The sequence below is a fragment of the Lepisma saccharinum genome, chromosome 18, assembly GCF_977018435.1.
Source record: "Lepisma saccharinum chromosome 18, izLepSacc3.1, whole genome shotgun sequence".
NCBI lineage: Eukaryota > Metazoa > Arthropoda > Insecta > Zygentoma > Lepismatidae > Lepisma > Lepisma saccharinum.
Window position 1 is genome coordinate 43,023,341 of NC_139246.1, and position 23,966 is coordinate 43,047,306.

Sequence of the window (23,966 nt, forward strand, 5' to 3'; positions counted from 1 at the left end):
CCACTTTATACCATGAGGTTAATCAGGAAAAACATAAAAGACAAAAGTATGAAAGAAAATACTGACAATATTCCCCAGAATACTTTGCAGAACTCGACTTTATGTAAACATCTTGTGCATATGGATACCCCTGTCAGTACAATCAAATCCACAAGACACGGCAAATAATAAAATAAATGAGCCATGGTAGTGTAGTTGGTAGAGTGTCTGACTTCCAAACGGGAGACAAAAGCTTGATTCGGGTGGTTGATTTAAGTTTGGATTTTTTTCTGGCCTTGTCCCTCCATAAAGTGGCTCTGGGCCCACACAGCCTCAATCAATGTGTACCTGGGGGTGGGGGTGAGACAGCCAGAGCATGGTGCTGGTCACATCATCTTTAAAATGGCCAATATCGAGAATGTGTGGGGCCCTAGCCCCACATTCCCTAAATGTGCCTCCATAGTACGGTGCTATATGCACGGGGAGCTTTACTTTTACCTTTATGACAAATGATAATTTAATTGCCAAATTGAACATGAGAACCACAAAGGTAAAAGGTAAAGGGTTCCCCTGTGCTTAGCACCACGCCATGATGGTGTATAGAGGGTGTGGGGGTAACGCCCCACACTTTCTTGATCTGGTCGTGAGTGGGGGTGATGTGATCAGCATCACGCCCCTGACTGCCTTTACCCCCCAGGGTTTCCCCCAGGTACCCATGTTATTCGACGCTGGGTGGGCACCGGGGCCGCTTCCATCGTTAGAAAAGTTCCCGGATTTGAACTGGCCGGTGATCGAACCTGGGACCTTTAGTATGGTAGTCAGACACGTTACCGACTGAGCCACCGCAGCCAATCTATGAGAACCACATGAGAACCACAAGGCACAAAATGATGAAGGCAACATAGATGCAACAAAGCATCTATACATCTATACATATATGTACACTTCGCAACATCTTATTTGACCGCCCCGAAAGAATTCTAAGTCCCGAAATCGTAAACTTAGCAACATTGCACTTCAGCTCCAGGTGAGAGTAGCCAACTTTGAGTAGGTCCTTCCACTAGACGATAAACGCTGCGGTGATAGGTTTTCAATTTAACACTTTCCATGAACTTAGAAACTATAAACCGGTATTATAATACACAATGAAACAGATATAATAAATTGGAAAAAGAACCGTGTATGATATTTACGATTCTGCTTGCTAGACTTGAAATTTGGGGGGTTTGAAACACTGAATAGAATTTTTCTCCACCTGTAGGAAATTGCCATCAAGTTTGTGCATAAAGAAGCAAATTTGTGAGGAGTTTATGCGACATTTTATTTACAATACCTTGCATAATATCGAACAGTTCTCAAAAACATATATTTTACACGACTTGTCGAGAAAATGTGCTTGAAACACAGGAAGGTGGGAGTCTTCATAAACGTCAACATGTTTTTTAAGGGTACAACGTCATTAAGTTAACGTAGAGCAGTTGGTTAGGCGCTACTATCCTTAATTTTCTTCAAGCGTGAAAGGTCGCGGGTTCAAATCCCACCCTCTCCTCTTTCTTTTTTTTTTTTTTTTTTTGTTTGCTGAACAGATATCGTTGATATTAGAATATTTAAAAATGAATCCGATGCACACTTGAGGGACGTCCCTTCTGGGCATAATTCCCCTTAGAAGTTGGAGATTTCCAGGATTTCAAGTTAAAACTTTTATTTTTAGTTATTGTTCATATGTTGTGTTAACACACACATCATGATTAATTCACAAATCACATATATGTATTCAGGATGCAAAATGTAATGTTATTTAAGTTATGTATTTTTGTTCTTCACTGACACCTAAAATATTGATTATTTGATTTCGATATACTAAAAAAAGATATACAGTTATGTTAAGTAGTGATGTAGTGTAGTACTGTAACGAAGGAGAGCGTTTAATGAGTTCAAATTGCTAAGATTGGTAATTTTATGTCCGTTCCTTCGTAATGACTGTTGTCAATCCCCTCACCACCATCTTACCATGCGTCTAAAACTAATAGTAAATTGCTTATTAACATAAATAAATTGTTATTGCGACGAAGGCCGATTCGATAAGAAACTACTAATAAGTATTTATATAGTGAGTGACAAACAAAAAATTCAAAACCTCATAATGATCGTTAATTCCTCACTGCTATGTATCTAAAATGTTTGTCTTCTTTGAACAGAAAGTACGAGTATCAGATATAACAAACTTTCCCACTAACTTTGCAATATTCGATACCACCATCACAGACTTACGTAGCTCTACGTAACTTGATTCTGCGCATTCCACGTGGCATGTGACTTCCTCCTATCATCGAAATAACTTTCTCTTACTATTTCCTTTCCTCTCGTGAAATACAGAGACCAATGTTAACTTCTTAGCACGGTGGATAAACTTTACACCCAACGATATAATCCTGAAAAATATCCTGCCTAGGTGGAGAATCGATCCTACGACCTCCCTCGTAAGAATCAAGCACGCTACCTCTTTTCCAGGTAGCTCATGTTAAAATTTGCTACCAGTTTGAAGAAACCAATTCAGACATAATGTCATATCTATAATTTCCTCATGGCAATTTTCATGAGGAAATGAATTCAGATAAAATCGAGAAACGCTGAAAGGGAAAATGATGAACATGTATGTTGGCATTTTGTCATATTTTGTAAATTGTGTAAAAATTCCATGTTTTGAACAAGCAATCGTTTAGTTACGAAGTATTTTGTTGTTTGTTTAAAGTGGGAACAGGAGAGCGAAAAGGAGTCATTTGAACCAGACTCCGTTTAACAAGAAACTTCAGCTTTTTTCCAAAGACTGTATGAAAAGAGAGAGGAACGTATGAAATATAAAATATGTGTGAAATTAAAACAATGGAAATCTTGAAAGATAATACTAACGAACTTCAAACTATGAAAAACATATTTTCGTGGTAGAAAACTCTAAGTCATTTTCGAAATATGAACTTGATGTTTTTCTTTATTATGAAGTGGAGATATGGGACGATACGATCCCTAAGCAAGAAAATTTTAAGTAAGCTACCTCCAACTTTTTCAATGGTCATAATTACTAATTAGGGTCCGGAAGATGATGAAAAATCAACTTTTTTTCTGACCCTTAAAAACAATTCTAAACCTGATATCATGTCCGTTTCCCTTCAGTTAGAGCCGGAAAACACTTTCTATTTTACATTTTTTTTTCATTTTTCGGCATTTTTCGGCCTTTTTTGGCTTTTAGTTTATTTGTCAGTATTTTAACCGTTTTTGTTGCATTTTTACTTCTTTTTGAGGTTTATTTTTCTCCTTCCCTGTTGTTTCGTGCATTTTAAATGCATTTACTAGTAACACTTACATATTTAGATGTCTTGACATGGTCCTTTTAGCAAATTCACCATGAATCGAAAATACGGTCAATGGAAAATCATAATATTATTCTTAACTGAAATGTTTGGCAATGGATTAAAATACTTTGTGTGAAGATCTACTTTGAGGTTCTTTTTCTGGACACTATTATCGCTTTAATCTGTAGTTTTGAAGTCAAATTTGTCACAATATTAAATGCAATTACACTCTGGTATACGCGAAGCAGAACTGTATTTTCGGATGCTGGCCGACTACAGTATCATAGAAGGCCCACTCTGAAAGGAGATAAATTGGTTGATTTGGTGTTTTAAGTCAACTTTATGCATAGTAAGGCTAATCGGGACTGGACCTACAGTTTAAAGTGGAATCCGAACCGAGTGCATAAAATAAAGTGAACCATGTGGTGTAGGGGGATCGTTTGCTTATGGAATGAAAGGTCATGGGTTCAAACCTACTTCTTTGCGATATCTTTTTCGGGAAGTAAACGGCTTTGGACGAGAATGCTTATCTACGTTTCTTGGATATTTCCGTTGATATTTATGCGATTTATGTCCTGCATTTCCGAATGCAGAAAGTTGACATGTAAGTTCTTAATATGTGTTAACTTATAACAGCTGAATGAAAGGAAAAGTATTTCCTAAAATCCTACCAATCACTGAAAGATTAAAAACATTAGTAGAAGCATTACTTCAGGCATGCACAGAGGCGACGATTATGGAGTGTGGAGGGGCAGATGACGCCGCACTATGCTAAACATTATCTACCAAGGGAAAGAAACTGTCCTTGCCCTCCCCCTCCCCCACCTTGCCCCATCAGTTTTGAAACCCAATCGCCGCCACTGAGCATGCATCGCATGAATATTTACAGTAATATCATATAATATTATATTACGTTATTAGAACACTTCGTACTCGGTAAATAGAAAGGAAAAAATAATAAGGAAAGGGTGGGATTTGAACCTACGATGTTTCGATCTTGACGAAAACAGTAAAAAAACTGAAGTGCTTTCATCTAACCAACTACTCCAGGAGATTGCTAACAAAAAGCTCAGTAAAACACGTTAATCTCAGTTGAAGCAACATTGTGCCGGAGTTTCGAACCATTTTTCGCCAAGAACCAAGGAAAAGACACACTTTGCAGAATCGTTTGGTGTTGTGCAAGGTATCTTTACTAAACATTTCGCATAAAATCATCATAAATTTGCCTTCTTGCATTCAAATGTGACGGCAATTCTTTCCAGGTGGATGAGAACCTGTTCAGTGTTTCACAATGCACATACATTTTCCTATTTTCAAATTCAGAACGAAGAATTTTTAAATATATTGTCAACATTCGTATTTCTACATAACATTTTTTGTCTACTCATATTTTTTTTTACTGCTTTAGGGTATCTTTACTTTATGGAATGTGAAAGAATGAAAAAAAATCACAAGAGCGTTTTCATTCAGGAAGAAGAAATGTTGCAAAGTTGGCTACTCTTAGTTGGCTCTGAAGCGCTATGCTGCCAAATTTACGAATTCCGGACTTTGAAATTTTTCAGGGCGGTCAAATAAGATGTTGCGAAGTGTACTATTAAAGAGTATTAACAATTTAAGAAAAATGTAGTGAAATATCTAAAAAAAAAAAAAAAAAATACTTGAACTGGAATTGTCCGTTGCATTTTTGTGATGAGATGGAATGGGAAGGTTCCAGATATTCATGAACCGGAATGTGTTTCTGGTCCACTCCAGTCCATTTTGAGTTCTGAATAAGTCATTCCCTTACAAAGTACAACACACACTAATTTATTAAATATGTTCATGTGGTCAATTTATTTGTAAAGTTGTATACTTCTAAGGGCTGCAGGTTAATACAGTGTGCAATGGGAAAGCATTGAAAGAAGTGTCTTGTTTGTTCCACTAGCCTACAGACAGGATTGGTCTGTCACTATACGTTTGTAACACTTTTCAGTAAGGGATTACCTGTACCTGGCATGCTTTATGGCTATTTGGAAAAGGGAATACTGCTCATTCCAGTCTCATACTTTATTTCAGACTACATCTGCTGAAATTGTTTATATTGTATATTAAATTTAGAGTATATTTTGAATTGTGAATAATACTGGTGGACTGCCCCTGGAATCATAGAAATGTCTATGATAAAGTGTTTTTGCTCTTTAAGATTCATTACCAGTTAGTTTGTTAAAATAAACCACAAATAGAGTTTTTGTTTATTTTTGATTTGAAGTACTAGCAGAAAACATTTTACATTCCTTAAATCACTACCCTAGCAAAACTCTTCATTCATAGATGTATAAATTGCTCATGACTCAAGCTTAATTAACATTTACACAATTGTTTCAGATAAATATTTCAATAGCAGAATAAATAACACTGTCCAAATAAAAGATTCTGTATAAAACCCCAAAGTAAAGTCATGGACACTTCCAGATTGTAACAGTATCCTTTAAGAATCAATGGAATCATTACAACATCAAGTGTCCAAGACTGAATACATTTTCCTCTTTAAAACATATAGTATATTCTCATCTTTGGTGCATTTATTGGACTTACAATGCTAATTTCAGTAATTATTTACACATATATTGTACTGAATAGAATTTCAAATCTATCAGAATTCATGAAGAAAGTTTCTCTATCAACGATTATAGAGATTGGTCAATATGAAATTTTACCCAAGACTGAAAAAAATACCAATTTGAAATAACAATTCAATATATTATTAGTTTTTCTATAAATAGTCTGTAAATTTCAAATAAAATCTATTTTACAAATAAAGTGATACATGAATATCTGTATATCAGTCAGTACCAATAGAGTATCAATTTATCTGCCTGTTCATAGTTATTAGCTATTATATATCCATCAATAGTTAAAAAATGAAGGAATGAGAAAAAATTGAGATAGTACAATGATAAAAATTTCATAAAACTTTCTTTTGCATTAGAGTATATGCATTTGCTTGTGTTTTTCAGGGCAACCAGGACAACCAGGTCAGCCAGGCCAGCCAGGTATGGTGACTATTTTCCTATTATGTCTTATTGCAATGTAGTTATATCTTTGTAGCACGTATTCAATTACATCTCTCATTGTCTCTAAATATTATATAGACCACACAAACACACACACAAATATATGATTAGTAGGGAACGGCATTCAAAATTATGTCAAACAAGTACATACTCTGGCAGCAGGACATTAGATTCTTGTCCCTTTCTATTGATTACAATGAATAACAAAGCACATTTCCAAATTGTCCATCAAAAATGCACTCAAATTAGCTGTGACGATAATGACTCGTAATGTGAAAACAACCTTTCCACATCACACATAGTCAAACATGCATATTTGAAGTGCAGGATGTCATGAGGCATTTACCCCATCATTCAGCTGCATGCTCATTTTCCAGAAGCTGATCAACTTTACACAGTTTTTGGTACCCCGTGCTTTTTCCCAACAGATTTTGGAATTTTTCTTTAAGAATCTGCAAGTGTGCCCCTGGTAGATAGTTCAATTTCCTATCAACTGCACTAATATCCTTCACTGTTTCACAAAGTAGTTGTCTGGAAGTTTCCAGTTCTTCTGTTACAGCACACAAAAAACTTAAATTTGCAAATATCAACCACAAATCATTTTGAAAACATCCATATTTCAGTAAATCTTGAAGTATCACAAAGAATTTTGTCTATTTTATGCATTTACTCCACAATATGTGTTTACACAAAGAATTCTGAAACTTTATTTTGTGTGGAATGTCTGAAATATGTACATTTTATGTTTATTTTCTAGAAATATGTGTTTTATGTGCTAGAGGTAAAATTGTGCATTTCTATGTGAAATAAGACTTTGCAGATTACATAGCAATGATTTGATTTTCACTCCTTCCAAGTTTGGGCAATTTCTGAAGCAAGAAAAAAATATGTTTTTACATAAAAATCCACCCCCTAATGATTAGATACACACAGAACAACACATGTTGTTTTATACTAAGCACAGGCACAAAACTATCACAAATATATGATTAGATGCACATTGTATGCTTTTTAATTTTATATGCATGTGCTACATAAGGGAGGGGAAACTTTGCAAATGTTAATTTAAATATAATAAATGTAATCATAGCCTACATAAAATATGATATAAAACTCTCTCCTTGTAGAGTATTATAGTAGGAGGCATACATCCCTCCCCTCACAACACACATATGAGGGCTCTGCCGAAAGTATGCAAAAATGGGTATAATTTTTTTATTAACTTGCATAGGTCATTCAAATTGCACAGGTTGGTATAGTAACTCTTCTTCTTCATTGCTGGTAAATAATAGATTCCAAGCAGAGAAAATGAGCTTTCATTAGTTTTATATGAAGAGGGGAGAATGCTCAAGAATGTTTACGCAAATGACACCACGACAAGATCAAGGTGCACAAATGGACGAAGAACTTTATAGAATGAGAAACCAGCATTGAAGATCAACCATGCAACGGGAGACCATCAACTGAGACACAAATGATCAGCAAGACGATGAACTGATTCAAATGGAAAGATGAGTCACAATCCATGACCTTGCTCCACAACTGTACTGTGCTCATACAGAAGATGGTGGAAGACTTAGAATATCAGATAGCATGAGAATAGTGGATACGTTGGCAGTTGATACCTGATATGGAGAGAAGGCATCTCCTGATGGTGTCGTGGTAATGTTGTTGCCTTGTAATTAAGGGATCCTGGGTTTGATATCCAGTGAAGGCACACTTTAAACTGTAAGTCCAGTCCGATTAACCTTATTGTGTATAAAGTGGACTTAAAACAGAAACTCAATCAACCGATATGGAGAGAAGAGAGGAAGTCTGATTTGTTCTGCTGAAAGCATGTGAAGCCAATTGAGACATTTTTTTTCCAATCTGGTGACAGGAGAAAATGAAATCTTTATGATCCAGAAATGAAGAATCAGTCCCTAGGATGGCATCACACCTCTTCCCCAAGGCCAGAGAAGACTATGAAAAAGTGTACAGTAGTGCACGCCTGAATCTCCTTTAAAGGGGAATCAAGGTTTCAACAATGGTGCAAAGACATTGCTTGTGATTGAGCAGTACCTTTGTTTAGAGGAACACTTACTTTACCAACATGTCTAATTTGAACAATGTATATCAATGAATAAGAAAAAGTTGTATCCACTTTTGCATTACTTTTGGCCATATTATACACTCAAATTCAAAGATTTCACTTCAAAAGCATATGGAATAAATAAATAAAACTGTACTCCATACATAAATAGTAATTGAATGATATTTCTCAATGGAAAATTGAATCACAGTCTTAATATTGAGGGTGTGTGTTATGTATAAAACTTAATGTTTGTAATATTTTTAACAAATTACTGTGGGTTTGAATGCTGATATAGAGGCTCTACCTACTTGAAAACATGAATCTCATTTACCTAAAAGTGAGCAGATATTTTACAGTGTCACTCCATCTAAAAGTAGCCAGCATCTCATTATAATTTCCTTCTCTCCCCGCTAGAAATGTCTACTGTTTTTCAAATGTCTTCTACTGTGTACTATGAAATGTACTGAAAACCAACTGTAGGTCTACTGCACAGCTACTGTACTTCACAGTAGGTCTACTGCACAGCTACTGTACTTCACAGTAGGTCTACTGCACTGATAAACAATGTGAATAATAATGCATAATATTTGCTACAATATGTTATTAAATCATATATTGACTGAAAGAATAGATAGTTTCATCCCTGACACCACATTTTCAGTGATTTAGAAGTGCATTGGAAAAACAGTACATGAACTAAATTTTTACTGTTTTTCTAATGAATACTACTGAAGTCAGATATTTCTCAATGAAAAAGTTAATTGAACTCTTTCTTAAGAAATAACTCAATCTGAAAGCAGCTAGTAGTTTGAATGCATGATCATAATAGTTGATGTTTCTTTTCAACTTGGAATTTCCATGGTTATTATTATGTCTGTGTAATGCAATTGCAGAAATCAGCAATACGAGGTCAGACAATAAAGTAATGAGAATGATTTTATATTGTGAAAAGGAAACAAAATAATTGAACATTGCTTGTTTATTACTAAAAGTACATCCCTCCTGCATCAATACAGCAATTGGCACGGTTGGCCAACGATCGATACGACATCTGCAAGTCTTCATGTGGTATGACTTGAAGATTGGACGTCATAACCTGTTGACTGGTCCTGTGCTCATCAAAAGTGCGTAATTTCAGCAGCAGCTTCACTTTCGGGAATGGAAAATAATCACAGGGGGATAAATCTGGAAAGTAAAGACGATGATTCAACACATTCACTTGTTTTTGGACTAGGAATGTATAGACAACCACTGCTCTGTGGGACCGTGCATTATCGTAGAGCAGGAACCAACTGCCTGGTTCAGGATACTGAGGTCTGATATGGTCAGACCTCTTCCATAATCAATCTGAGCACTACGATAGTAACAACCAATTACACTTTCACCCTCTGGAACAATTTCATGATGAATAATGTCTTTGCTATCATTAAAAAAAACACAACATTGTCTTCACCCTTGGCTTTTCGAGCTGCATTTTCTTGCCTCTTGGTAAATTTAGTGATTTCCATTCAGCGATTTGTTAGTTCGTACAAGGACAGTAGTAAAATGCTCTGTTTTGTCCTCCACAACAATCGAATTCAAGAAATGTTTATTCCAGCAAGCAGTTTTCAGAATGTCCTTTATGAAACTTGATGTTTACTCGCTGCTCCATAGCTATTACGTGATGACACCCTTGCACCTCCTTCACGACATGGCAACATAATTCCCAGCATGCCTATCGCAAGTTCATGAGGTGTTGCCAGGTTGTGGATTATGGACCACACTACATCAGGAATGTGTTACTTCAGAGATAGAATGCACATGTGGGACAATATAAAATCATTCTCATTACTTAATTGTCGGTCCTCGTATTTTGATCAATGTAGTCGACAGTGTTTGTTTGTTGGTTTTTCAAGCACTGAGGGTCAGGTCTTTGTTTAAACTAAATTTTTGCTGTTTTCGTGTGAATATGGGAAGAACAATATTTCGATTTATATCCAGAACAGTATGTTTTTCAATTTTCTACAAGTGCATTAACCACAATGAACCTACACACTTAAAAACGTATTCACTATATTTGATTTATTTTGTGTGTGTGTGTGTGTGTGTGAAGCATTGCTAAGTAGCTAAATACCACATGTTACACCATACATTTATTTTAGTTCTTTATACGATTTTTCCATTTCATTTTATATATATATAGATAATATTTATTCATTACTGATAATAGTACTGCCTTCACATGGCAATATACTGAACACAATAAAAGATGTTAGTTGTACAGTTATGTATGTTATGGAAAACATGAAGAAGAGTAAGACAATATGCATAATTGGCCTACCAAAAAGACAGTAGAAACATTGGCAGTACAGTTCAGCTACTGAAAACAGTTGACACAGTTGGGATACTAAAAAAGTAGAAAACATTAGCAATACAGTTCATTAACTGATAACAGTAGATGTTTCAAAACACCTATTGATCTACTGAAAACAGTACTGATCAAAATCTCACTTGCCATTGATCATCTTTTTCAGGACAAGGTGGACCAGGAGGTCCAGGCGGACCAGGAGGTCATCCAGTTGGTCCAGGAGGTCAACAACCTTCAGGCCCAGGTGAGTTCAAAATTTGAAAACTGTGTGGTAAACAAAGATGTAAAATTAGAGGACATAAGTTCAACTTTCAAATTTATATTTGATGTGTGTTTATATATGTGTACATTCCATAACATAACTTTAGAAATACCTCAATTTTCATATAATGGTTTGAACAAGTTTGTTTGAAATCATGAATCAATATAGTCTAATTCAGACTACATCTACAGTTCATAGTGGGATCTTAACCACTAACTACAAGGGTTATTTCTAAATTAATTTTAATGTAGCAATATTATCGGAAATAATGTATATAGCCAAGTAACCAAAAGTGGTTGTCCCAACATTGGGCCAACTGTACTGAAAATGGTTGGCCAAATGTAAGAACATACCAGAATAGTAATTTTAGCTGCGGTTCCAACATTGGCCCAACGTGTGGTTTTTAGATAGGTTTGTGTTCTGATACCTATATATATATAATTTATTGTGAGGCCAAATATAAACTCTAGTACCAATTGTAAAATAAGAAAACAATACACAGCACTTTTTCATTCATATGGTATCATTATTTTCAAGGTACCTTCAAGTGGTTGCACAAAAACTTTCTAGAGTTTATTTAGTTTTCCACCTTTCATGGAATTAGTCTGCACATAACATTGATTAACCACCTTCACAAGAATACCTGTAAGAATGTTCTAGTTCTGCTACAGCTAAACAGACAAGCAACAAGCCATTCCCAACACATCTTTTATCCATGGCGTCTGACAAAAGACTCGTGACTACAAGTTAAAAATGTATTGTACTTTCAATAACGAAATATTATATTTCCAGTATGTGCTGTGACTGAAATATTTGAAAAGAAGCACTGTTACATGTCACTTCATTTGCATGCTAGAATTTACAGCATATTCTTGAAAGTTGTCTTAACAGGAGAAAGTAGTTTTGAAAACTGATTTTGACTCACTTTTCCATGGTTGGGCAAGCATTGGCAATAACCGTTGGCCCAACATAAATTCAGCCTTTCCCACTTAGAAACTGCAGTTGGACCAACATTTGTGATTACTTGGGTATGAGTAAATTACACCACCTGCAGTTAAAGGATATTTGTTTGTCTTACTGAGTATCAAGTGGTATCTCGAGTGTATGCTGTCCATGCACAGGAGTAGGCAGAAGTGAGCAATCTCAATCTGAGTATGATCATGACATACGTACTTGAGTCATGACGACAAACAGTCATGTGTTGCAAATGGGGACAAACAATCAACTGTAGTTGCCCACAACAGAGAAAACTAAAATCCATCATTCAACAAAAGAGACGAAATCTGTTCAGTTCTGGTATTCTGTAAGACCCCACATGTTGCTGATGGTAGCTCATCTGGAGAGGTTTATTGGAAATGATTGGATTATATCCTTCAGTCCTGATCTTGCACTCAGTAGTTTTTCTACTACTCGGCTTTGAAGCAGTCAACATGTGAGTGAACACAGTTACACCAGCAGTTATGGTGATAATGTGGAACATGCCACTCGCATCTTTGTCCCTCAGCAAGGCACAGAGTTCTATGAGAGTGGCTTTTTCAAGCTAGTGAAGTCATGCGATAAGTCTCTCACAGAAATCATGTGGATAAGTAGACTGAAGGTTGTTTTAAGTCCATGTATGCATAGATAGGCTAATTGGGACTGGATCTACAGTTTAGAGTGAGATCCGAATCACTGTTTGCCTCCACCAGGTATTAAACTTGGTACCCCTTGATTACAAGAATGTGGATAAGTAAGAGAAGTATATTTCTTTTTACTGATAACATATTCGGTTTCCTAAATTAATGTAATTTGAATTTAAGACTCACAAAATTATTTTTGGAATATCCCTCATATTAAGTTTAACATTTTCAGGTATAATAACATGCATTACATTTTGTCATAAATAACATAATTTGGAAGCTTTGTCCAAACTAATTGTGAAAAATAGGTTCCTGCACTAAAGTCAACTTAAAGGAAACAAGCAATAACAAATAACAATAGCTCTGACATTTAAATTTAATTATGTTTCGTTATGGATTTTATTACCAAAAATAATCCAAAAATGATTTCATCTGAATAATGTGCAATGCTGTAATAGGATATGAAACATGTGTCCTAGCATATATTTATTTCAATGTGTAAAAAGAAAGCATAATCACCCCTTTCCAACTAAAAGGAAAGATCTGTTTCTACTAATTTGATAATATGTAATTTAAAATTATATTAGATTTTATAAAGAGCTTTTCATTGCTACAACAGAAATTAATGTTGAACTACAATTACAGGAGGACCAGGTGGACCAGGAGGATACCCAGGCGGTCCTGGTGAGTTCAAAAACTATTCTAAAACAAACTATAATAGAGGGAGCAATTGTTTTTCTCTGAAACTATTTCAAACATTGATCAACAAATGTTTGAAATTCCTCAATCAAATGTTTTCATCTTTTTCAATTATATATTCAACGTGTATAAAACATACTCCCAATGCTCATCTTGAACATCCCAAAGGTCACTTCAAGATTTTTTAAATTTATTTTAAGTATATATTTTTAGTAAAGACACCAGCCCAAAAAATGAATAAATTAATTAATAAAATTACATAACTTTGTTGTTAAAATAGCATATTGTTAACCATTTTTTAACCTGTAGGCAATGAAAGCAGCACCCAATTGAAGATTATTATTGTGTGCAATATATTTGACATGTTTAGAGTGCACTGATTTGCATAGTATTGGATGTCTAACTAATTCCCTAACTACTAGCATAGCTCTGCATTATTACATTGGATATCAGAAATATGGTCATTTTCATGAAAGTGTACCCATATAACATTTTTGTCTCACATGTGTACTGTTTTTACAGGTCAACCAGGTCAGCCAGGACAGCCAGGTGAGTTAAGATTTTCACATTCTTCCTTATATTTTGTAAAATTAAGAATTTATTGAAATAGCTTGGGCTTCATTGAAAATTTAAATGTAGGGAACCCAGCATGATGCAACTTTCCTCATCTTCTCACTGACACATCCCAACCTCCTCAAGAAATGCACTTACCCATTGTGCAACTATCTATCAGATACGATTCGGTATTGTTGCTACAGGCTTCATTCAAGTATTGATGATAAAATTGTGCATTTTTGCCACAGGCCACCATAATTTTAACCCAAAATCGCTGTCTTACCTTGGCAAACATGTCTTAGGGCAATGAACAAAATTATGTTCATTTCAACCTCGTACATACACAACAGCACTCGCTGCACTGACCACTTTTGGTACTCTGCACATCGACATGGGCCCCAACTAACAATGCTCATCGTCTGATAGCACATGAACGGTGTTATAACCTCTTCCTGACAGTGTTGCCACTTTTAAATTTACAACCCACATATTATAATTTCTAATGTGGTTAAAATTAATCCCTGCTAAGAATATAGCTCTCACAGTTCTGTTCTTCTCAATAGGTCAGCCAGGAGGTTCAGGTCAGCCAGGGCAACCAGGCTCCCCAGGTAAGCTGAACTGACATATTAAAAAATTATCATTTGTTTATTGCTTGAATTAACATGTAATGAAAATGTTTTACCATCTATTCATTGAAGAATCGTTTACAAACACATTGATTGGCAGGAAGAAAAACGGGATTGGTATTCTGCCAAAGTGCATATGGAATAATAACACGAATAACAAAGCTTTGTGTGTCCACTACATTTATGTCTAAATTTTGACTGACAAAGCCAGGCCAGAATTTAGAATATGTGGAGACCCAGGGCATTGTGAGATCCAAAAATATATAATTTCAGTTTTAATTTTTAGCCAAGTTATATCGGATGGTTAGTTACATTATTTATATTTTACCACATTTCAAGTATTTCATTTTTTTATTTTTATTTTGTGGCCATTTCCAAAGCAATTTCCCACAGTCCTGTACCAGGGCTGCACCACACCCCCTCCGAAATCTTTGCCTGTTTGTTTTATGTCTACAGATGTGGAGGCGCAGTTATGTAAACAACTGACTGTATTGTGTTGCAATAAAAACATTCATAAATTCCAAACCCATCTAAGTATTATGAATAGATGTCTGTATGTTGTAGATATACATGTTGTAGATATACATGTTGTAGATATACATGTCGTTTATGAGAAGAATGACAGCGTAAAAAAATCCCAGAATTATTTTTCCAGGGTACACGTCTGGTAGACATGAAGAAATAAATTAAATCTGAAATATTTATATTCAACATATTCCAGTTTCCACAAGAAATGTTTACCAATATTGCTGATATCTGCTAGCCATTCACACTCAGTTAAAGAATGAAATTTAAACCTTAAGCCTCTAAATCTGCAAATACAAAGATAATAACTTGATATCTGGTGTTAAGATAGAGGTTTTCAGTTTCTCTTCTCAAGAAAAGCAAATAGGGCAGAATCATACAGTAAGAGGTTCAAACCAGGCTGAGGAGTGATAATGGAAATAAGAAATATACACAACTGTTGACCAATAGTTTTATCAGAATAACCCAACAATCATAAAAACAAGAGCAACATCAAGTAGAAAGCAACTTTGCATATCCAGTTAAGGTGATAATATTTACTGGTTCCTCTTTCCCCTAACCTCTGTACAGAAGCCTTGACTTTACAGGAGAAGAAGTTTTTAAATATTTTATTGTAACTTCAGTAGATGTGAGTTTAGCTAAGATGGTTGTTTAAAATTTTCTGACATAAGCTCTGTGGTAACACAGCATGTGAAAATATGATGATTACAGTTAAAAAGAGTGTTCAGAAATGGGGAGGATGTAGAACTAGGAAAATTTATCTCGCATATCCTCTCCCCCCTCTGTCTCCCATTTTCAACATATTAAATTACACATACATTCCACCATCTCTTCCCAAAATTCAAGCAATCAACTTCCTTTAAGATAACAATTTTTACTGCAAGTGCCTGCTAAATGTAAATCAACAACAGTGAGTTTTAAAGGATACTTGCCTACAAAAATCTTGGGAAACACCAGTATACTTATTATATACTATACTGGCATAGTATATAACCCACATATGAGACAGTTATTACAATGAAGCGCATACCCACAGTGTTAGTGTATAATCGGAATTTCTTTTATAGGAGAACCAAGTGGTCCTGGAGGTCATCCTTCAGGCCCAGGATCTCCAAGTGGTCCTGGTGAGTTAAAATTGTAACTCACCTAACATCATAAAATAGAGAACATGTTGATATTTAACTTTAAATATGATACTCCCTTTTTCCGTAATGGAATAAATGGAAGATTTACATGGTGCAGGGATAAGTAGAGGATTTAATGATTGATATTAGTCTGGGAACATCATCTGAAATTCCTCTGATACCGAAATTACCATACATGACTTTCGAACAATCGTGAACTATAATTTATGATTTGCCCTCCCAAACATGCTCACATAGGAAACACTTGAGTCCAGTCTACGAACCTATTGTTTTCAAGAGAAAAAATAGCAATTTAACAAACTTGTCGCAAATATACACATTCTACATGTGAAAATGCTGCTGTCCATTGGTTTTATTTTCCATTGGTTTAATCAAATCTTGTATATGGAACTCATTTTAATATGACTCACCAAACTGAGAATCTATTCCATTATTATATATGAAAGTATATGATACTATGAATAGGAACTGAACTAGGCTCTATAGATTAACACATAGCACTGAAAATAGAATCCATCGTCAATTTGTTCAGCAATTTGTTCATGACTATTTTTGTTAATTTTCCCCTTGTATCCACATGTTTTTAAGCAATGGACTCTTATGTCCTCCGGTGCATAGGTTGTCAGCTGCTTGTTTAGCAATTTGTTCCAATTCTTGAAGCTCTCATTGACTAAAGCAAAGAGAAAAAGTATGGTAATGGACAATTTGCTTGGCAATGCTTTGCATACCATTATACAGATATTCAATGTAAAATTAAAGAAAATGAACACAAGAATGTATTCTCAAGAATCACTGTTAAGCATGAATAATAATACACATATTGTATGTGACAAGGACCTTGGCTGAACAGTTGGGAGGGGTGATTCCCATTTCTGTAAACCTGAACCTGGTTCCAGAAAAATGTCCTCAACTTTGCATTTGACATTTCAGAGTTCGCAATGAACCCTATGTGTGTAACCTATTGAAGAATAAAACTTCCTAATCATGTAATTTAAGCAGAAAACTTGCCTTTGAAATATTCATATGTTAGTTGTATCCTGACTTTTCAAGCTGGAGTAGAAATATGTAGGAGCTGCAGACAGATGGTCAAGCATCAATATAGAAATTCATGTTTGCTACATTACCAAAATCTCTTATTATCATGAACTTATTATGATGCATGATAAATTTCGCCCAAGTACAAGTTACTATAGTAACAAGAAACAATGTAGTAGGGGTCTTTGGAGGAATTCATTTTTGAAAGACTCCATGCTTTTATTAACTTAAAATGCAGGGAATTATTAGATTTAATCCTGGAAATAAAAAAAGTCAAATTAGATAATTCCACTATGTACAAATGCAACTAATATCAGGGAATGATTCATGTAATATTTCAGCATCCACTTTATGAAAGACTAAAGGAGACCTTTTAAACAATTTTGCTAAGGAAAATATATCTCCTATCAACTGCTCTTAATATCTCTTCAATATCAATGCAAGAAATATGATTTATAGCTTTATTGGTAAATTTTTTTCATGTTGCTAACCTAGATATTTTGAAACATTACGGTTACTCGGAACTGTTAAATTTAATTTTAAATTGCTGAATAACATGTAAAACAACACTATACATTTGAAAGCTAGAGAAAAAGGTGCACATTGTTATGGTTGGAAGTTGTTCAGGGATTAAAAAGAAATGGTATAAGCTAGAATACTGCTGTATTATTATAAGAGAACAAAGTTTCAAAATCTTTTATTTCTACATATTATCGTGTATGCCATACAGTGTAATCTTAGACAAGTTCTTCACAATTAAAATGCTTCATCATTGTTTCACACGTTTCTGAAGAACCTGATTTTTATTACATGTATATTTTCTTTCCTTCAGGACAACCAGGATCCCCAGGTCAACCAGGACAACCAGGCCATCCAGGTAAGTTAAAACACCATTATTCTGTCAAAAATTTGTCAAATGTTGAAGTTAGATACGAATTTAGCATTCTTGTTTTAAAAACGACCTCCTTTAGTTACCTGGATAAGTTATAGAACAAGTTTTGTAATATTAAAAAATAAATCAGATTGTTATCACATGTCATGAAATAATATCGACAAACTCACACACAAATACATACAAATAAAGAAAGCATAATTTTCCCAAGCTTCAATTTTTGTATTTCATTTTGTTTCGTAATTACATCCAATTTAAAGTAAGTTGCAAAAATCTTAAGATTCAGAAAGATATTGATACATACATATTGAAAATTCATAACACACACAGACACATATCAAAATGTATATATACATGTATATACAATATATAAAAATAAATTAAAAATAATAATTTTCTTTATAGGAGGTCCAGGTGGACCAGGAGGTCATCCAGGATACCCCAGCGGTGGTCCAGGTGAGTCAGTGTTTTTGTTATAAACAAATTTACATCTCAGTGATTGAGTGTTTGTATCATGTATTCTGATAACTAGAAAACAATTATGGAAGAACTACAATTAATTTGGCCTAATCATCTTTTGCAACAAATCATTGTATTTTGACACATTTTCATATGAATTCATTATAGTCATCAAGTACTTTACAAAATTTTACAGTATATATTTTTATCAAATGTCTGTCAATAACATATGTAGAATTAACCTACAATATAAACAATTTATAGCTTCATTTGTTGGAATATCTTTGAAGATCAAGTCCATTATTTTAATGTAAGTCTTAAAGCTTTCCTGGCAACGAATGATGAAAATATTCTCTCAGGCTATCAACCAGGCAAATTGTGCAAAAGATTACAAGCTTTCGAGAGCCAAGGCCATTCTCATCTTCTACCCTGATAATGAGAGTGATATAAGCTCCCGAAAGCTTGGAATCCTTTCCACAACTCACCTGGTCGATAGCCCGAGAGAATATTTTCATCCAATTTTTTTGTCTTGAAACAATAATTTATAAATGCACCATCATTATTTTTCTAGATATAGTATTTCAGATAGAACTTTCACTCTCTTCCTTGAAAATTTATGTCAACAGTTATTTTGATATTATTATCAGTATATCACGTCTGTAGCAATGTAACAATCAAACTTAGGATATCTTGATTGATTGGGTTGGTGTTTTATGTACACTTTATACACAGTAAGGCTAATTGGGACTGGACTTACAGTTTAAAGTGGGATCAAAACCACTATGTGTCTCCACAGGGTATTGAACCCAGACCACTTGATTACAAGTTGGCAACGCTACTACTGCTGGAGAGGCCCTCTTATAGGATCTCTTATGTTAATGTATATTCTCACAATAAAAATTGGACATAGCTTGAGACAAAAATATCATCATAGACTTAATACATATTTTTGTGATGCATTTGTTCTAGAAAATATTCATTTCTATCATCCTTAGTCATCAATATAACTATGTTTTATATAAAATAATAAAACTTTTTCTTATTTTTCAGGAGGACCAGGTGGACAAGGAGGTCAACCAGGGTATCCCGGTAGTCCAGGTAAGTTGAACAAAAATTAGAGACTTTCATAGATGCCATTTTCCCCCATTGGAATTAGACATTAGTACGGTACATACAGAATAGCTTTGTGATGCTATGGTAGGATTGAAGTAACTAGATCCTATCCCATCAGAGGTGGCTAAAGCAATTTTTGTCTCAAAAATCACCACCTCACATTTGAGATTCACCACCCAGATGCCGGACCCTGTGGCCGAGTGGTTAGCACATCGCGCTGTGACGCCAAGGGTCCCGGGTTCGAATCCCACTCGGACTTGGTTGTTTGTGAATGTCCATTCATCAATTTCATCATTTCATCACTCATCCCCATCTTTGCAAATTAGCCAAGAGGCAAAAAACGCGAAGTAAAATAAACTAAATCAATCAATCAATCACCACCCAGCTGGAAACGTCTTCATAAATCTGATTTTTTTTTGTGTGTGAAAGTATTCCTTAGTAGCAAATTCCACATGCGTTACCAGAGATTTATTTTATTTGTTTGATATGATTTCTCCATTGCATTTACAGTTGTATAGATAAGAATTTTTCATTACTTATTAAAATACGTACTTTCCAAATAATTCATTATAATTTATCAATTGGTTCAAATTGAACATAATTCATTACAATTCACCAATTGGTTCCAATTGAATATAATTCATTACAATTCACCAATTTGTTCCAATTGTACACAATTCATTACAATTCACCAATTTGTTCCAATTATACACAATTCATTACAATTCACCAATTGGTTTCAATTGAACACATTTCATTACAATTCACCAATTGGTTCCAATTGAACATAATTCATTACAATTCACCAATTGGTTCCAATAGGGTGTTAAAAAACTCATATAGGCTATCGGAACCAATTGAAAAAAATTCCTGCTGGACACATACCCTAAATGTTTAAATTATCAGAATGATTAGGAAAAGTTTGCAAATATTTTTCTCTGATGTAGCCATTGTATAATAATTTAAGATACACATTGAGAAAAGGCCATCCAGAACTGTGTGAAGACATCAGTGGGAAGAATGGAGTGGTTCAGTATAAGTAATGGACTAAAACAGGGAAGTGCTCTTCCTCCACTGCTCTTCATAATTACAATGGATGCAATTAGGAAAGAAGTGGGGAAGAAAATATGAGAGGAAGAGATGAAGGCCCTGTTGTTCTCTGATTACTTAGTATTAAGGGTGTTCGGAAATGAATTGGACAAGCGTTATATAATCCACATTTGTTATATTTCACCTGCAATACAAAGATGTACATTACCAGTAATCTCCCTCTGACTGAATGCACTGCTCCCATTTATCGGGAAGTTTCCTGATGGCTGCAGAGAACCACTCTCTTGGAGTAGAGTTGCACCACTCACGGACAGTGGTCTGGAGTTCTTCATTAGATTGAAAGTGTCGACCGCGCAAGGCATCCTTCATTTTGTTGAACAGTGCATAATCCGAGGGGGCTAAATCCGGTGAATACACAAGATGTGGGAGCACCGTAAATCCCATTGTTGCCAATGTCTCCTGTGTTTGGCGGCTCGTACGCGACTTCGTATTGTCATGCTGAAGAATCACCCTGAGAGCCCATTTTCCTTGCTGCCTCTGCTGAATTCTGCATCGCAGCTTTCGTAGAGTTTCACAGTAGCTGTCAATGTTTACAGTTTAGGTAGTGGGAAGCCAGTCCACCAGCAAAATGCCATCTTCATCCCAGAAAACTGTACCCATTTGCTTCTTGGGAGTGAGAGTCGGTCGAGGTTTTTTGGAGCGTGGACTTCCAGTTTGTTTCCATTCCATGGATTGCCTTTTTTTTCTCTGGAGTTTCGAAGAGGAACCAAGATTTGTCGCCAGTCACTAGTTTTTCGAAAAAATGTTCTCTGTTTTGGTTGTAACGGCGTGCCAAGCCCAGCCAAGCTGATCCAAACCGTGCCGAAAATGGCTGGACGAGGGAGTTCAATGCCACCCTACTTTCATCTCTACCTCCTCTCTCTGCTTCGAGATCCCCATTTGAAAACTGTCAGTTTCGCTTGATGCACCCTGTATAATAATATTCCAAACTTTCTGTGAGGAGTATATATAAACACACAAAACACACACAGATGGACAGTACTGACAGTATGAGTCAGTGTCTTTGTTTTTTGCTTTGTTTTCAATTGTGAAGTGGAATGATCATGTTAATACATAAAAATTATGTATTGATAACCATTTTCAGAAAGAGACAATTTAGTTATTACTTTCCTACATTTTCAGATATATTTATTATGAACTATTTAACTATTGTGAACCAATTTGCTTTTCACTTTTTGCATTAAGGCGACGAGGAACAAGTACGCACTAGGTAAAAAGTGAAGTAAAGTGCTCCCCTGTGCATAGCACCATGCCATGAAGGCGTATAGGGGGTGTGGGGGTAACGCCCCACACTTTCTTGATCCGGTCGTTGAGTGGGGGTGATGTGATCAGCATCACGCCCCTGACTGCCTTTACCCCCCAGGGTTTCCCCCAGGTACCCATGTTATTCGATGCTGGGTGGGCGCACTAGTTGTTCATTTATTTTAATATCGTCAGATTGGGCACTGCTATTTAAAAAAGGGTTTAGTATGAATTTCTCTCCATGTTGCAAGTGGAAACTGTTTTTCAAGTTGATTAGTAAGCTAGACATGATGTTTGGAAAATATGATTAATAAGTATTTACAGAATTCCTTATGGGAAATCAACTTCAACTTCAAATTACGGCTAATCAAATGGGAGTTTCAACTTTTCCTTCTACTATGACATAGTTCAATGTGTCCTTTTCCGTCCATTTACTTTTCTACGACATTGTATGTTTGATATTCCCATGAGAACGAATAAAATAATGGACCCATAAACCTAATGCATTTCTCCTTGCCTCATGCGGCCATCCTGGCAGTGTTGCCAAACCCGATGTGCATAAAAGAGCTATATTTCATCATTAATAGAGCTAAAGATGACTTTCAAGGAGCTAGATTAACGAAGGCTGCATAAAGTGCCTTCTAGGGCAATTTTAGGTGTCAGAGGGGTGGGGGGTGCTCCTATTACCGTTAGCTTTAAAGTGACGGCAATTTATTCTTAGTTTTCATTGCCTAGATTTGGTGGCATCACCCATCTCAATAATTCAATGATTTTCATATGAAATCGAAAATAAAGGATTCCCAGATAATAATATTGTCATCTTCACCTTAGCCACAGCGCTATATATAAAAATACCTGGGGAGGAAAGAGGGGGTGGGTGATGCAGCCTATATATGAATATCACGTCACATGCAAAATGTACACTCATGGCAAAGGATGGTTGGTCTTTTTTGGCTGTAGCCTGTGGTGGCATCATGGTGGGGCAGGGGGCGGGTGCCACAGTTCACAGTCAAACGAGTGCACGAAAGAACCAGATCTGGCTCCAAAAAAGCGAAGTTGGCAACAGTGATCGGCAGCTGCCCCAGTGAGAAAGACCTATTGGAAATTATCCCTCCTCGCCTTAAGAACACAAATAATAATAATACAACAATATCTGTGTATAAGATGGATTGTTGCCATGATGGTTCCATGGTAACAACTTGTGAATGCTACCCAAGGTTAAGAATTGAACTATTCTGGAAACGGTAGTGTGGGACAATCTAATTTCATTATTTAACTCTTAACTGAATTAGTGAAACTTTTAACTGCAATTTGGTCTGTGAGCTACATTGATACAATTGTCCTAAATGAAGGAACGGCCTACCTGGATTCTGAGATGTAGGTAATGAATAGGAATGTTTAGTTAGGTTAAGAAAGTTTCCTTTTTCTGTAATGAACCCTCTACTTAATAAAACTTATAGAACTGTAAACAATAGGAGAGTAGTTTTGGCATCAGTAACACAATGACCATATTTACTGCTAAAAATATGCAAATCAATAATGCCAGATTTCTTGAAAACACTTAATTAAAAATTGAATTATATTCATTTGATTGAAGAAAGAATATACTTATTAGATAAATAAATAAATCAAGACCATAAATTCTTAGCCATGCTTTTGAAAGATTCAGATTTATTTAAATAATAAATTGAAAAATATAGTAATATTTATGCTAAACAAAGTATATACTACATTATTTGCATGGAATTAGGTCGTATAAGTGCATGAGAATATCTGAATACAGCTAATTGTTCTTGAAAAGTGCTATTTCCTTACCAACACTCCTCCTCCACATTATATCTAATTTTTTATGATTATAATAAATTCAAAATTGGAAAAATA

General features: G+C 35.2%; 1 protein-coding gene across 1 annotated transcript in view; it reads left to right on the forward strand.

Annotated features, from left to right (window-relative positions):
• Positions 1-23,966, forward strand: part of LOC146002227 (uncharacterized) — a 79,539-nt gene that overhangs the window by 1,801 nt on the left and 53,772 nt on the right. The window contains exons 3-11 of the mRNA XM_083139945.1: positions 6,326-6,361; positions 10,970-11,047; positions 13,330-13,368; positions 13,906-13,932; positions 14,502-14,546; positions 16,157-16,213; positions 18,102-18,146; positions 18,567-18,617; positions 19,671-19,718. Coding sequence (XP_082996071.1) covers positions 6,326-6,361; positions 10,970-11,047; positions 13,330-13,368; positions 13,906-13,932; positions 14,502-14,546; positions 16,157-16,213; positions 18,102-18,146; positions 18,567-18,617; positions 19,671-19,718 — 426 coding nt within the window. The remainder of the gene's footprint in view (positions 1-6,325; positions 6,362-10,969; positions 11,048-13,329; positions 13,369-13,905; positions 13,933-14,501; positions 14,547-16,156; positions 16,214-18,101; positions 18,147-18,566; positions 18,618-19,670; positions 19,719-23,966) is intronic.